The 18526-nt window shown below is 34.8% G+C and overlaps 1 protein-coding gene across 1 annotated transcript in view; it reads left to right on the forward strand.

Annotated features, from left to right (window-relative positions):
• LOC110448029 overlaps nt 1-17185 on the forward strand; it is a 28309-nt gene extending 11124 nt beyond the window's left edge. The window contains exons 2-3 of the mRNA XM_021494062.1: nt 10854-10990; nt 13002-17185. Of these exons, the coding sequence (XP_021349737.1) occupies nt 10854-10990; nt 13002-13289 (425 nt within the window). The 3' untranslated portion in view covers nt 13290-17185. The remainder of the gene's footprint in view (nt 1-10853; nt 10991-13001) is intronic.
• Nucleotides 17186-18526: the final 1341 nt, after the last annotated feature.

Consider the following 18526-nt stretch of genomic DNA (forward strand, 5'->3'; position numbering starts at 1 on the left):
GTATCTTGGCATTTACTCAAGTAGTTCGTCAAGGAGCCTTGATCACATGCTACTGACAATTGGTTTAAAGAAAAGGTATCAACCAACCTGTATCGATTACTACCGTCTTCTACGGGTGTACATTGTATATAGGTTTAATTCTATCGATAACTTAGAATACAAGACATATCTTAGTTTTACAAGAATTAATAATTGTGTTCTCTGGTGTTTTGGATGTCCAGTAGACGCCTTAGGTGGAAAAGTTACAAGTCGATTAATATTACTTTCTTCTGCCTGTTCTTTATCTGTGATCAGAAATGATTTAAAATATATTTGAAGCTGAAATAGAGAGAAACGATGTGTTTCAGCATAAAAGAAAATGAAAATGAAAATCATATATAGATAAACATATCATATATGACATTTACACTTTTCCATATAACATGTCTTGATTTTATTTCTCTTTATGTTAAGTGTTGAAAAAAAAACTACCTAAGCGCAGTTATATGTTATCGAAATCGATATGTGACCTACTTTAAAAGAACGACTAAGCGAAAACCTGGGTTTAACTCAGCTCCCGCACACGCTTTTATGGCATAGCATTTTGGTAAAGGTCTCGCGGGAGTCTGACTGAACGTGAGTACACGTACGGTACCATAAGTCGGAATCTCGTGAACGTTTCACTATTCAGCACATACGAGTATTGATTCACGTCAATGTCAAGCACCATTAGGACATCGAGCTTTACGTTTCCCCAACGGCATTTAGGCTTATATGGACTGCGCATGATTTGTTAGTAATCGTATTTCACGCCAAATATTAGTTCAGCCGGAGCACGTTGGTGCAGGACTGAGAACCAATTTAGCACAAAACAATTAGATTGAATATCGTTAAAACGGAAATATGATATGTTATCAATAATCAAAATTGAGGTATAATTAACAAAACTCTTTATATTTTACACTGCCCTGCTGTAAATATTTCACTACCGATATACCCTATCGATAGCGTAAATGGGTAAATATGATATCTTCTATGTTCATTTGAGATGTCATTTTGGTGAGGTGGATGTTGACTAGTACACTATTAGATTAATATAATGCAGTTACCTTACGTACTGAATATCATTTACGCCTCGGTTTTTCAACCATTTCTTTTTGAATACCAGCTGTATTTACTAGAAAATATTTACAATTGCCACTGTTTCTGTCTCAATAACTCGAATGTAGAAAGTGACTCAGTTCACCGCGTATGAATATATGTAAATATTGGCGGACTTCTTTCCGCAAACCTCATGTTAATGTTTACAAACAAACGCTAGCATTTAGACTACCGTACGTTCGAGACACCAACTGATGTCGGGTTCGAGACAAGACAGATCATGTTCATGACCGGTCATAAATATAAAGCTAGTGTCAGAAGCTACAGTCGCGATTGTTCGTCGGTACAAAGACGCTCCACTAGCTCCACTCTCTCATCTATATGAGTGTCGGCCGCCATGACACGGAAACGATGACTATCGTTCCTAGAAATGTAGGTCGAATTTCTCGTCTCCCAAATGATGCATCAACAGTCACTCGGCGGACAAACGAATTTTCCACATCACACAGTGTACATGTCATCTGTACAAACCTCTGGTTTGCTTACAAACAGCAATTTCAATAACTGCACATTCAACTTCCACCAGGCCTAAGCTGTTGACTTTCGCTCGACGACATTGTAAGATCTCTATTTCCCGCCTTTTGGCGCATCAATTTTAACCGATGGACGTCCGCTGTTATTTGTATATTCTACTAAGTATTTTGCCCCAGTACTCCAATTTCATACAAATATAAAATTATTTATAGGTATACATGTGAACCTACTAATACAATTATGAAGCGTTTACGAACAATTTACCTCGTGCTCCATTGGATTTATTATCTCATAACCTAAACAAAATAAAAGGTTAATCCTTAATAATGTCGAAACTGCGAGTTAAACAAAACATTACGTGGCATAACACCATAAAGATGTTAAGTCCAATTATGCTCCAGTTGTGTTAAATAGTATTGTTCGATAACCCTGTTTGTACATAATTTTATTTCCACATCAGCTAGGCTTTGTGGGTAACAATGTAAAATGTTGACAACATCAAACCAGGCGGTAACACGATTCGATGGAAGCTCGGTTTATACATATCAGTGGTTCATGATTTGTCTGTGAACCCTTGCATTCCAAATCGAGTTTAATAAAAACAAAATAATATTATCATTGTTTACGGTTGACTTTTTTCGTTATGCCTTTTTATTTGTATATGGATATTGTCATCATGGTGTATATGTATTATAAATCTCTGCATTTGTACATGGGATTATATTTCCATATCAGATACTAAATAACTGAGTATTTGTACTGCAGTAATCTGAACATGTCTCACCCCTGTCATATAAGCCCTATAAATGCATGTATAGGTCATTCCCGGACACGGAATGTTGACATGTTGACGAAAATCGATACCTTTTCTATTACGGCTTTTCCATTCTCTAATCAACGTGCTGGTCAAGCACATTTAGGAATCAGTCGATTTCCGACCCTAATCCTGACCGACTCTAGCGTGAGTATGCATGTCCACGGGAGCGTGGCACGTCGCCATATTGTGATGAGCTCCGATGATGGAATCTAGATATTGGTTTGATATGAACATTCACGGAATTGCTGAAGGCTACCTTGGTGTTTTCTGATTAGAGACACTATATATAGTCTTGCCAATTACCAGACAACCTAGTACGTAGGACCATTTTACTTGATGTATATGTACATGCACTGTGATTTTCCCGAATACAGCAACAACAAAAAATGCCACACTACTAGTCAAGTAATTACTTCAAAAAGGTATAATGATCTACATTGTGTCTGTACAAGTGAAACAGAATAAGTTCAATGTCATGATTCCAGTAGAGATTTGGCAAATCTACATTGTACCTGGTGTTACAGTAGTTGCTATAGCAATTATTTTAATATTTTCCTTACTAGATATTAATTAAGAGTGAGGTATAACTCTTCAAAGTTGCTAAGAAGAGAACATTTCCTATAGATTGATGTAGGCAGTGTTTTCCTGAAATATTGAAGGCATCCAGCATTGTTAAACAAAAAGCTAAAAAAAATAGAAACTGCCGTGATTTAAGGACTTTACTTTCACATATGTCGTCGGCAATTTTGAATTGTTCAATATATAAATCTAACCCTGAATATAACATAAAACTGTCCTAATCCCTCCTTCACAACGTAAATGCAAGACCATACAGCTCTTTCAAGCCCAGGGGTATAGGCTGGGACATTCCACCCGAGGTGCTTTCAAATTATTCACCAATTTGCAAATCCTGAAAATATCCTAAATGTTGTATCACACTTTCCTTGTCCAATACTTTGAAGTGTATCTCCTCTGAAATCTACCAAACTAGTTTAGCTTCAAAATATTGTTTTTGCAAAAAAAAAAAAAAAAAAAAGCATGTTATGCTCTGTTCATGTCCACACGTGAAACAATAAAATCCCAAGGGTAGAATGTCCTATCCGACACCCTGGACATGAGAGAGTATGTTACTCTCATTCCAATCGTTAGAATAAACTCCAACGCACTGAGAAAGCGCTACAGTTTACATCGAGGTATAGAAATGTTCCCTTTTTCATGACGTCACGTCTTTGTTGTCCTATTGTGACCTCACGCACGTGAAATGGGGTGTTTGATAGAAATGCCTCACATCCCTTTCTTACCCAGGACAGTCCTATCATATACGCAAAAGAATGAGTGAAGACTTCTTCTGTGACTTTGTTAAAGAATTGTCAAAAAATAAAAAGTTAACAGTCTGGACTAAATGTAACAATCATGTTAGGGTGATTAATCACTGGATTTCTATTTTGCATATTTTGTTTAGCGGAGAGTATAGCGGAATATTAAATTCTGTAAAATACCTGCACTGCAAAGTACTAGGGGTTCAGTGGAGTCTAAACTAATTTGGCCCATGCTTTGTATATGCCATACTTTATTATCTTGTCCTGCTCAGTTTATTATAATTCCTTTGCTCTTTACTATGCATCATACTTCTTTTTCCTTTACTTTCTATCATATTTCATTTGTCCCTTTTTGTATCATACTTCCTTTGTCCATAACTTTGTATCATACTTCCCTTTGTCCTTTACTTTGTGTCATACTTCCCTTTGTCCATTACTTTGTATCATACTTCCCTTTATCATTGACTTTGTGTCATACTTCCTTTATCCTTTACTTTGTATTCTACTTCCATTGTCCTATACTTTGTATCACTTCCTTAGTCCTTTATATTGTGTCATGCTTCCATTGTTCCTTACTTTGTATCATACTTCCTTTATCATTGACTTTGTGTCATACTTCCTTTATCCTTCATTATGTACAAAGTGTTATATTTTCTTTGTCTTTGAGCTATTACATGTAACATACTTTCTGTTTTCTATTCGTTCAACCATACTTCCTTTGTCCTTTTCATTTTTCATACGTTGTTTGTCCTTCACATCGTATCGTAATTCCGTTTTCCGTCACTTTGTATCATACATGTATCTCTTTTGAAATCAATCAATCCAGCGTTAAGCCTTGATATATCGATTCAAAAAAAGAAATCTGAAAAACAGTTTTTGCTCTGTTCATGTCGACACTTGCAATCCATCAAATGGTATAGATACATGTGTATTTTGTCTATTTGAAGGTTTTTTACACACTGGAACTAGAATGGATTGACATGCAATATGTTGGATGTGATTACAACACTAAATCGGTATCAGTATATGACGTGGACAGGCATTAAAGAAACATACTATTTAGTTTGTATCCAAGTACATTACATAACGAATCTTTTAATACTATCACTATTCAACAAGATGATTTTAATGAATATCGACAAACACATGTAAACAATCCGATCAATTAACAAGAGTCTTCAAAATCGAAACAAAGACATTTAAGTACAATGAAACATCTAGCAACCTGGGTATACATACGCAACCAAACCTGTAATCCAGTCAACTTCGTCCTCGTCTTTACGTTAAATCCAGTCACAATCGTCTTTATATACCCGTGGCGTGATAGTGAAGCGGCGGCTTGAATACTAAAAATGGCTTGGGGAATTGGGGATTGAAGGTACGCTATTGTTTAACTAAATTGTATTTCCAACATTTGTAGTCAACATAAGTAAACAGTAATAGGTAAAATCAGCATATTTTATGATTACTTCATCTTGACCAGTATAATCAATCTTCTCAAACTTCAGCCAAGATTTTTTCTCGGAAACTGGTGGCTGGATTATTTAAAATTATATTACAAAGGCCCCTTCTTTTATCATGCAAAGTAGAACTTTACAGGGCATGCAAGAAATAAGGCGTGATTGAAAAGGAGGAAAAATATAGGCTGACAAAGTTCGTGTTCAAATAAAAGTATAATTAAAAGCGATCGTTATTCAAAAATATATCACAGGGGTTTAAGTAAGTCAGTTTCTTATTCAATAAGGCACATAAATGCCAAGATATTGATTTATTTCAACAGTTAACAGGAGACCGAGGTAAATAATTATATTTTTATTTCAAAAAATTTGTCTACCAACAACATCCTCGTTATAAACTAGACCTTATACACGCGAGGACCGCGGCGCCTAGTTATTAAGGTGTTTGGCCGTCTATGGTTGGTTCGAGGCCTAGGTGGGGCAGTCGCCAAGTACTTGACGTAGGTCGATGTTTTTTTTCCGGGTTCCCTGATTTTCCTCTACCACCAAAATCTGGCACATCCTTAAATGACAATAGCTGAAAAATGGACGTAAAACACAAACAAAGCAAACAAAACCTTATATCGATATCGTCTCAAACGCCCCTATGGAAACCACATTCCTTGTAATATTCCAAACAGAAGTTATCATTACGGCTGAAAAGTGAAAAGTGAATGTTTCAAAACGATCTTGAGATATCAGCAGTCAGCATACTAGCGAAAATTCCATGGTGGTTGCTTCGTTAAGAGGACTTGGATAACATTCCTGGTACACATGTACACCTATCAATTAGACCTTGTTAACCAATTTACCAAACAGCTACGCTGAAATACAGGTAGAAATGTGTAGAAATGATTCGTCAATGAAACGAACTATTTTAACAGTTCGTGTACTAGTGATTCTGTACCTGTACAGTAGCAAAATGGTAAACGAAACCACACTGAACCACCTAATGATAGGTATTAAAGAATGCCAATTTTGCTTTTTTTGGCTTTTTTTGCGGGGGAGACTTTATTTCCTTGATTTTTCTTCTGGTTCTACCCTTTTCCATTTTCGTTATCGTTCGTTTAAAGTCTGATTAGTCTAGAATATTGTCGACATGGTATATATTTATTTCAGCATTGAACTGTTTTCAGTTGGCATTCATAAGCAATTTGAATGCCAACTGGACAAATGCAAATGTAATGCAGCGCAGTGGACTTTAATATTGCCTATGAATGCAAATTGAAGCTGTTTAATACATATATTTACCAGTTTTGAAATTTATTTACAGATAGGAAATGCAATCATACCTAATACCATTCAGCATTAATTCCAAGTAATGTATTAGTTATATGAATATATCAGTCATAAGTCCAAGTAGCCAACGTAACACTCATGACGTCATAATATTGATGACGTTAACAATCAGCTTACGACATTACTAGCCTAATGAACGTCATCTGAATGTGGCGAAGTCCTATAGTTGCCATACATTGTTAACTATCTAGGGTTTTCCTTTTCAATCCGTTTCGGGGAAACATCTATGTAGTAAATAATAGATAGGATAACGATAGTCGTCCTGTGAAGAGTTTTAGAGAAACCGTTTCTTCTTAGGAGGCTATTGACCCCGATCAATATACAACACTCATGTCAGTGCTTGTTAGCCGCACCTTTCATTAATGCCATGCTGGTTACAACCGTAAAGCAGGAAAACCTCAGCCGTGTTTATAGCTTCTAGCTTTGTCTGAGTGTAAGGGTTTAGATTAATGTTTTTCACGATTGAGTTGAATCAATACAAGGCCAACTTGAAAATTTTCACAAAATATCACAGTATTTTATTCAATCATAAATCAATATCAAAACAAAACATCCTGTGTCATAAAAAAATCAGAAAATACGTCTCTTACTTGAGCTACATCCTACCGTTCATTGAGTTGACGCATACATGTATCTCAGGACTGCTAAGTATTCATATCCATACACATTCAAAACGATATAGCTGATGTGTTCTCTAATACATCATAACTAAACAGAGTGGAGATATCCTCGCTGTCCGCATTATGCTTTGTTCTGGTGTAGGTTTTCTTTGGCGGTCTTATAAAACACAAGTTGAATGTTGAGATGTTAGGTGCCATAGTAAACAATGCACTTTACACAATTACCAAATATACATTACATACGTTTGTAGGTCGTCTAATAGTAATTAAAATATGGTGTTAGATAGATCGCATGCATTGTTAGTTGTCTTTGGGTTATATTCATTACATGTAAGTCGTAAGAGGTGATTGTTCACATGTTATTAATATAAACGGACATTTGAAAAAACTGGTCGATACATTTTTTTTGTAAATTTTGTACAGTAGTTTTTGTCGTTGCATGTATGCAGCTAATCACGTTCATCTTATAGTGTTAATGCAAACGTGTTCAGCGATCAGATTGTTATCCTTCAAGGACTATTGCATTAATGTATGTATGTGACTGAACATTAACACTGCGATGTATGGGTACAGGTACAAATGTGGCTGTCGGGAGTCATGGTCTGTTTGTGTGTGTGTTTAGGTAATTAGAGCGTTAAGAGTTGGAGATCTGCATATTCCGTCTTTGTGTATGGCAGAGTTATCTTCTCTTGGGAGCAGGTCTTGATTGTTACGTCATTGGTTTGTGTGAGAAAATTTCGTCGTTTTCTCAAAAATTGATGACGTTACTCTCACAAACAAGTGACGTAACAATCAATACCTGCTCCCAAGAGAAGATAACTTTTCAATACGCAAAGACGGAAAACGATATACTAAAAAAGGGCAAGGGCACAATTTGCAATAGTAAGGCAAGTTGAAACATACCGGTCCAAACATTATGATACATATGGATGTGCATTTCACGAAAACAGCCCTTACAAAACTGCATATAAATTATATTGTGGTGATGGTCTTGAAATAAATTTAATGAAGCAACTCAATTGACTAACCCAATTCATCACCCAATTCGCAGTTCATTAAATTTGTTTTAAGTCCAACTCAATTTATCACCCCATGAAATCGACCAAAGCAAGATTTATACCTTATATTTCAATCAATATGTTTTTTTCAATAATTGGAACTTGTTAAGTCCATTCTAATAGTTTGTCCCATGTTCTGGAGCTTGTGCAAGTCAACGTATTGATGTAACGTAAAAACAATATAGTCCGTCATAGAAGGACCATAATACAACATGATGGAGCAAAGCTGACAGTTGAATACAACCAAATTATATAGAAATAAAACACAAAAACATATTTTAAATGTGAAGTTTAATTTTTGTTGATGAATTCATACATTTAGATATCAAATTTGTTTCTGACGCGTCAACCCGGAAGAATAGTGTCGAGACGCGGTGCGCAGACTCAGCTGCGAGTCTACGGCATTCATCTTTTTACTAGCTCGAGGTGGAGAGCCGCTAAAGGAGAGCCGTTCTACATCTTCTGGAATGTGAAATTGCAGTACATGTAATTCAATGTCTAAGTAGACTGGAAAACAGACGTCACTAGGACGAAACAATTTGATATGGCAGTTGGCTGTTCGACTGCATTTCATATATGACGGATCCACATGGATGTGTGATCTACGTTGGGTTTTTTTGTACCGGGGGTTGACACTGACACAAGAGGCAGAATGGGTAGCTGAAGGGGTAATTTCTAGGGCAGTAAATTACTTGTCACTACCGCTAGCAACCGCTGATAATATGTTGCTGACTGATGGTTTTTGGTTGCTTGAATAATTTCTTATGTTAGCTTCAATAAAAATGTAAAATCTCATGCAAGTAGTATCTTCTTGGTTTAAAAATGTCAATATTTATCTCCCTTCACAAAATCTGAAAATATGTATTCATATACGCACAGGTAATGCTAATCTGGTCAATGCATCGGCAAATGAAACTGGTAACATTTGGTAGCTGCATTGAGTCCAACTTGAGGAGAAATCGAAATATATATAAATGAACTGTGTAGTACATGTATACAATATATATATAGATAAGCCGTGCACTATACATAATAGGTACGAAAAGATCGATATCGGTAATGAAAATATACGTAGATCAGCCATTATAAAGAGATGTTGGTTATCATAAGCCAGACAACCTGACCTCAATTACTACAATTCTATCCTGCTGGGGTTCCCGTAAGGATTTTGCCTATCATACTTCTAATTTGCCGATATTCAATGTAATAGAATACGTGTAACAGTCTGTTTGAATAGGTTACTTAACATAGTCAGACACTTTCTCTCTATAAATATTTTATATCAAGTTGTCGTCATGACTTTCCATCCCGAAAGAATAAAACAGAATTAAAATCGTGTTCACAATAACAAAATACTTTTGACATGACAAGCTCATATCGGTTTTAGTTTTGTAAAAAAAACTCTATTTTTAATGCATGGTTGTGACTTTAAGAATAACTCTTTTTAATATGTTTCAATGTAAGTGGAATCAGTTGATAAGCTGGGAATTGATGTAGCACTTGTGAATATTGTTTATAGCTTATGAAATTGTTTTGCAACAAACCGTAGACATTGTTTAGAGAAGAGTCTGCTTTAATCTGCATCGTCTGTTGTTTCTTATTTATCATAACAAAATACAATATGTTTATCAACAGCTTATTGTGTTAGTTGAGACAAGTACCATTGGCGTGAATCCATATGCAATCATATTGAGTTGAAATATAATATCTCTGCAATCTCACTTAAACCCTCAAAGTGACGTAGATGTACGTATATCATAATTACATGCAGTTTGGGGATCACGTTCTGCTATATTTACCTCAAGTTTTCCAAAAATACATTAACAGGACATACGCACTGCACTTAAAAGTTTCACGCTAATGCTTACAGGGAATCGGAGTAATTGTCGACGTGTTGGTTCTTCACTTTATAGAAGACCGTGATTGTGCTAACAAAACCTTTGTTTGACGTTTAGTGACTTTGTTACGTAAATAATTAGTATCGTATAACAAATCTAGGGCTTTAATGTGGATTTTTTCGTTGCTTGTGTGTGTGTGTGTGTGTGTGTTGTGTGTGTGTGTGTGTGTGTGTGTGTGTGTGTTCAGGCTTTAGTAAGTACAGAATTACAGGGAACTTGCATGCACTACATTCTATGTATGAAGAAGACTATTGGAAACTGATCTTGCAATATGTATATTGTAAAGCAACATCTTGAGGCCTAGATGAATGATAACGTGAGTGATAATTGGTGTTTGTCAAGAAACAATGAATATCCGTGATGTATTGGAAGATTCCTTAAACACGGATTTAAACTAAACCTCAAAAATAGCAATTCGATACGGTATATTAAAAAAGTACAGTGTTTGTTCCTGGGTCTATTTAAAGTGAATGATATACGATTGTCTTTGTTTCAGTGTCTGGTTTAGATCACACGTGATTGTCTTTGTTTCAGTGTCTGGTTTAGAGATTATCACACGTGATTGTCTTTGGACCAGTTGGTGAAGTAAATTATCAACTTTGCTTGGCTTTCTTTATCGGCCAATACAATTTTGAAATAGATGTTCATTATTTAGTATCTAGAGATTATTATATTTATCACACGTGATAACCATTGTTCCATGATCTAATTAAGACTGTTGCTTTGTTCCAGTGTCTGGTCTAGAGTGCATAACATGTGATTGGAATGCTGGACAGACAAATGGTACGGACGATTGTGTGTCTGCTCCGTATGAGCTGGACAGACAGCAGTGTGAGACGACTGGAAATAACAACGTTTACAGCTGTGAGGTAACACTGGTCATACAAAACGGAAATAAGACGGGCGGAAACATTGTATTTTTAAGCGTGTTTTTACGAACGTTATTAATATCAATGGAAATAGGTTTAATGTAGTGAAATATTTAATGCAATGTTCCTTAACCAAACACTCCTGGTGCACCGGTTTCCGCCAATGTTAGAACCCCGGGCCCTTGCGCGCTACTTTCCAGGTCAGCAACACTTATTTATATAAGGTGATAAAACTTGTTTTATAATTGATATGAAATGTATAAAGTTTGCAATCAAATAAATACACCATGACTTTATAAACTCCAACAATCTCCAAAATCCTTTGCATTTATATAACAGACATGCAAAGAAAGTCGAACATTATTTGTATATTTGTATCTTCCAAGACATATATATCTATTATCTGGAAATTGGTTATAGGATATACTGAATAGATATATCATAATTTTATCATGTTCTCAAATATAAAGGGTACTTAATTATCGATATTTATGCTTCGGTGTTACTACAGAAAGGTATTGTTTTCATTGTCACTATTAAAGAACATCATTTTAAGAAGCTTAATCAACGCCAATCCACGTATAAGCGTTCCATCCTCATATCACGTTCTCAATAGGTAAAAATATTCTCTATATCAAGTCAATATTGCAAACTTTTTTTAAATAAGCATATCCTGATTTTATAGAACACCTACATGTTATTTATGTATTATATCTAGAAGTTGACCTAGTCCACAGTTAGCAGAATTCATAATCAACCAAATTCAAATTACCATTTATAGAATTTCATTTCTCATTTTCGTAGAATGGAACGCTTCTTTAAATGGGATGGACGTTTCAGTAATAAATACCACAAATATCTTCAAAATCATTAAAGTAACTCTTTTACATGGTAATGCTCTATAATTTGTTATTGATTCGTGTGTAAAGTTTTATTTCCCGAAAGTACAAGCAGCACATTATATTAATGGAAACAGCGTATTACCAGTATACGTTTGATTGATTTGGCTGGCACTTGATAACGTCACTACATGGACAAAAGAGATTTCCCCCGAGACAGTGATTGGGGAATATGGAACATTGTCTGTCTTCCATTGACGTTCATACTCAAATATTTACATTCTGTGTTGCATTTACTTATATGTTGTTAGCAACCCAAATTCCAGTATATGACACATACTGCAATTCACAGTGAATCGGTCAGTGTAGGAATACAGCTCCAGGTGTCCTAGGTAAAAAAAACATGACCACCAGATACTTTCGGTATCAATAGGCCTAAAGTCAGAGAACTTTCTGGGTTTGTTAGCATTTAGCAATGTAGGTCATCGCAAAAAATAAAGCAACTTGACAAATAATTACAGTATAAATTCATTATAACATGTGTAGGTACCACAAACTTGTAAGCGCCATTCTACATGGCTCTAACGGGCGACCTTCTATTTATCTGTCACCCAACTTGCATTCATATCGACTGTATACTGCATCTGGTTACAGTTCACTGCTTAAATATGCCTCAGATACCACATATCTATAACTATTGATCGATATTGTCTATGATTGCTCTTGTAAATTTGCAATCTTTATATAACGACCACCTGTCTATTAATATTTTCATATCCCCCTGGTAGTCTTTATATACAGGTTTGATATTAAGTTTTACACATATTTTAAGAGGAGTGAGTACTCTTCCATCCCATACACAAACAAATTACTGGAGTGAATCCAGACCTTACCAAAACCCCTTAGAAATTATTAAAGAACATTCGATAAGTTCGGTATGATGTATTAGGTCCCGAAACAAATCGCCTTAGGCCAACTGATGATTTACTGACTCTTATATTTGATTCCATGTCCCTGTACTGCTTGATATTGTCAACATTGGGGCTGTCTCATGATAAATGTATAAACCTTTTTGATTAACTACCAGTATTGAAAACATATGTTGATAGATATTTAGTAATAGATTCACTTTGGCAATTAAAATGTATTTCTTATGTTATTTATTTTTACAGACAACCCTGACTTTCAAGATGGTCAAAACTCGGTCCTATCTTGAAAGCATTTCACGAGGCTGCAAACTTCAACATTACTACTGTAACAAAGAGTGCAACCCTGCAAAAAAGAAAGATTGTTTCCTCTGCTGCGAGGAAGGTGGATGCAACAGTGTACCGTTCTCCATGGGTTTGCTGCCATTCAGTCTCTACTATAACACTACCAGCGAGGCGACACCAACCACATGCGTATTCCGAGGCCTTTTAACAGCAGAAGTCCTGTTAGCCTCCTGGATGATTTTGAACTAATACATGAAACTTGATCGATAAATAGGCAGCATTCGATAGGGTTGGTGTGAATTGGACCCCACCGATTTCATTCCAGATAGGACATTGCCAATGCGAGAGTTTAAGATTTAGTGCTGATAACTACTATAGTGACTATATAAATGTGAGCAGTAGAGTTATGTCCCTTTGTATAATGCATTAATATATTTTAACAACCGGTGCCAGCTCTTCAATATTTAGCGTATTTATTACGATTGGACAGAAACGAGAACGGTTGAAATCATACTTTTCAACAACACAGGTATATAAGACAAAAAGGCAAGTCATTGAGAAAAATAGAGTACGGTGTACGGTCACATGACCTACATGTATATATATATTGACACATTCTTAGACTAACCCAATGTATTTCCTACCTTAATACAACTATACTCTCAGATAGTTACATTGTGTTGAGTCCTGTGTTGTGAATTCTGATTTCAATGAGAAAAGGATAATTCACTAATGTTTTGAAGACTAAATGGTATAATGTTTGTGAGCCAGTATTAACTTAATAGATTTGTGGTGACTGTGCAGTTTATAGTGTAAGAAAACGCGCGGTCAATATGTGCATTTGAGTCTGACACAGCAGACAAAGTCAAAATGAATGTGAAGTTAAAGTCAAGCTAATCAATTTAAACAGTTGAACCTCCCACCCCCTACCCCCTCCACAAAATCAAAGAAATACAACGTCCACATCTCTACGTATGCGAAATACACGTGTCTACATTTGAGATATTTTCAGTTCGGGAACCACAGTTTCCTAATTCCTGTCTTGGAAGTATATCAAACAATAAATAGGAGACGTGCTGTCGTTATATTGTGATTTAATAGGCGCTAGCATATCTACCACCGAAACGCTCTACATACAGTGTACATGTTGTGCAGTATTTACATAATACTTTGATATTTAAGTATTTCATATACCATCCGTTCTACTGCGTTCCTTATTTATCTGTACGTTTTCTGAAAGTATAACAAATAAGTTGTTGATTCAGCAATGCCAGTTTGGAGGTTTACATCCCGATTAAGTGGTTGGAGAAAAAGAATAATTTTATGTACGTCTGGGAGATATGCAAATGGTACCATCAGGTGTAAAAATTAAATAAATATTTTTTTTTATTGTGAATCTAAGTATAGAATCATATAAGTGTACGTCATCGAAATAAGCTGTTCCCTTTAATGAAAAAAGAAAATCTCATCACATCGAAATATAGAAACGCATGATCAGAAGTTATCCACTTGACTGCAATGTACTCTTTGTCGTGTAAATAAGGACCTCCGACGAGATGTGAGGTTTATTTAACATTTAACATCACATCTCGTGCTCAATTAAGATTCATGTGAACTTTTCCAACAAGTTCTTGCACATTCATTTGTTCATCACAAATGATTTTGCGCTTCATCAAGTTTCCTTGATATATTTGTACACGTGTGGAGCGTACATGTACAGTTTGTACGTCGATTTAGTATCATTTGCGCTTTTACAATGTAAGTAATGTTAAACATCACCGCGCCCAGTGTACATGCTCTCGCCCAATGACAAGACCAGTGATTTGCTGTCTCCGCGACACATCTAATAAATGTATACTATCTTATAGTGACTGTGTTTAATTGTAAAATTACTATAATTACTTTCATTTCGAATACTGAAATTTCATTGCTGGTTTTCCGTCAGTGCTGAAGTGCGTTACATCTTTGTTTTAAAGTCTTTATAGATATCTATCTATAAACAACAACAACAGTACAAACAATAAGACCAACACCTCTACTTGATGCGAACATGATTAATCCTAGTACTAATATCAATACCCGGCCTCACGCAATCTATAAAAAAAAATCTCTCGTCGTCAGAAAGCTACGTTATCGCTGCTAGATTAAACCATGGAAGGGGACAGGTGAGATTTCAATGTTTCTCGATCTGTTTGTTGCATCTCAACACCTGATTAATGTATTCGTTGTTTTGCATGTACATATCAACCCGCATTGCTAAAACCATCGTTAAAATCGTTACCAGTACATAGTAATCATTATTGTTAGTGAATTTGTTTATATGTTGTTATAGTTAAATATGAATAGTTTGAAGATGTATTTGTCTATCTTTATGAAGTTACATATATAATAATTAACCTTTGGTGATTAGTTATTTAGTTATTAATCCAATAGGCCGAATTCAATACTTGATTAATTGACGTAGATCGTATATGTTATCCAGTATCCAAGAACGAGTATCGATAGTCATGTTATTTAGATACGTGGGAGAAAGATGGACACCCAATCTCCTTCGTGTTTGCATAACTTATGCTTATATGCATTTTTCGTTACGATTAAATGATTTCGTGAAATGTGAATTTATCTTGTACACATGTTCATAGATACTATAACAGTGCCACCTTGTCATACATATGTATACATATATGTACGTGTATTTTATATACAACTAGGATAAGAGTAAATGGTATAAAGATGTGTCAAATTCGTTTACAAAACTTCAAAAAAACATATAACGTTCATGTCTAATTGTTCAGAAACATACTATACTAATTGTTGCGCAAGCGTGACGAGATGACCATATACAAGAAGAAAAAAAATATGCAAATCATGGAGATACTAAATGCATTTCACAGTACTGTTAACTTTTGTTATAAATACAGACAATACAATAATGAAATATGTTCATTTTACTTTAATCAATTCTAACAACATTTATTAACGTAGACTAATTTACCATCATAGTTAATACAAGGAAAAGCGTGATCATATGAGTCATTTTTGAATTCGAACTTGTGTTTTCTTAATTTTGCACACATCAGCGACACATTTATAATATTGTCGTCGATAATACTAAATAACCGTTTTTCCTTAATTTTCATATGAGGTGTAGTTACTGCAAGAACATATGTAATTATAAACATCTCAACATTGCATGATTTAATTAATTGTTGTCATTTGACAACATATTTTGCGCATTTGGAAAAACACTAAACATCATTTTATCTTTTCATTATTGAAATAAAATCCCCCAGCCTTGTCAAAATGCTAACATGAATTTAATCAAAACAAAATGTTATACTACGTACTCTGTATTATGAATTGTTGTTTATACTCTATTATATTCTTCGTCATTTGAAGAAGAACTTCATTTGCTTAACCATCTAATTTCATGTTTGCCGTATGCTGGTTTACTCTTTGTCTGTATTTTATGTATTTTGGATGAAAATACATGTAGATGAGTCACAGTGTTTGTTTTATCAACTCAGAGTCGACACGAAAAAAATAACCAACACAAACAGTGCGGTGTGATACCACGAAGACTTGACGGGTATCATCCACCCAATGTGGCACCCGTCGTCACGTCTCATGTCAAATCGAGATAAACAAGGCGGTCATAAACGGCGTCAGACATCATGAATGCTAAATCTAGACCAAAATCACATACCGTACTGAAATCAGGTCATATGACAACCATAAAATTTGCCAAGCGTAGCATGAATGTCTCTGGTAGGAAACCAAGGCTACATTTATTATTAATTGATATGGCAATCTTTCCATGATAATTGATACGTAGAAAACATTTATTTATCTAAACAGTTGTGACATGTAAATTAAATCTGATGAAATCTTACTACCAAGGAAATCACATGATTATTATCTTATATAACTGTTATTTCCATTATTTTATTATACTTTAATCTTTTCATCTTGTTATAATAATAAATTGAACTTATTTTACAATTTAATATATCTTATGTGGAATGTATGATTTTGATTCTTTCAACTCCACTTAGATACACATTGTACATGGATGTATACTGTTTCTCTAGTCTTAAAGTGTGTACAGCTGTAAACGTGTGTGAAATAAAACAAAAAATAAATTATGCAATCGTTTACTTTTATTTTCAAACCCTGTACTACTTTTCTCGTTGTCTTAACTATCTTGACACGAAAAGGTCCAGTGGGCTCCTTCATACAGCAGTGAGACTGTAAAGTGGATTGAAAATCCCAAACTTTGTAGGAAATTGAAATGTCACAGAATCACTGAGTTATATGCATATGCGGATTTCTGCTACCAAAATCACGACATAAAATTTAAAACAATTTAAAGGGATGCATTTTTTTTATTTTTATTTTAATATATTTACTGTAGCTCTCAGCTTTGATTTTCACAAATTGTTCTTTCACGAATATGTTAAAATTAATTTGCAAAACAATCCAAACTGTACATGCCTTTTCGTTTGATATCAGAGATCCTATGACAGACAAACGAGTGATTAAGATAAGCCATATATTTTGGAATTTGATTAACAAGGACGAAACTCGTTCAAAAGTTACATTCCTTCAGTCCGTCGCGTCTTATAGGACGAGAGGACAAATGAACGAAGAGACAGATGTATAAACATCAAGGCATTGACTGGCGTCCCAAAATCTTCGTTTTGTCGCCTCCTTTCCTTTGTGTTCCGAAACTTCCAGGTATGATTCTAATGAAGCATTCTTAGATATTCAGGGCGAAATGATTAATTTAATTAAAAATGACAAAAAAGTTATACTTATAGGAGATTTTAATGCCAGAACTAATACTTGTGACGATTATATCGTTCCAGATGAACATTTAATTGAAACATTGAATTACATGAAAATGACGATTTACATGAGTATTTATATGATTATTAGAGTTAACCCGTTTTTGGGTACCGCTTAAAAGAACGAGTCAAGACCTAGCGAGACCTAAATACATTTGGTCATAATCTGCCTGATTTTTGTAAAAATAATAATTTATACATTGCAAACGGTAGAGTCGGCAATGATAGATTCATTGGTAAGAATACTTGTAAATATGTGAGCTTAGTTGATTATTTGATTGTATCGTCTAATGCTTTTCCTCTCTTGTGTCACTTTGAAGTTTTAGACTTTGATCCTTTGATTTCAGACGTGCACTGTAGACTAAAATTTACTATTCAATATTCTGAAACAGTATACAAAAACGAGGAACCGGTTCATCTTACTGAGAGAATCGGTAAATGGGTAAACAAAAACAAACTGATTTCGTAACTACAGTATATATGGACGGGAGGGGCCAAAACACGAAATCAATTCAAAAATTAAAAATATACATGAGTCTCCAATTGAGATTATATCGCGAGGCGATTTAGTAAATAACTTAGCTGAATTGTTTTTGAACTCAGCAAGAGAAGTTTTCGGAACAAAAAAAAATTGCACAA

The sequence above is a fragment of the Mizuhopecten yessoensis genome, unplaced genomic scaffold (assembly GCF_002113885.1).
Source record: "Mizuhopecten yessoensis strain PY_sf001 unplaced genomic scaffold, ASM211388v2 scaffold3799, whole genome shotgun sequence".
In the NCBI taxonomy this organism is placed as follows: Eukaryota; Metazoa; Mollusca; class Bivalvia; order Pectinida; family Pectinidae; genus Mizuhopecten; species Mizuhopecten yessoensis.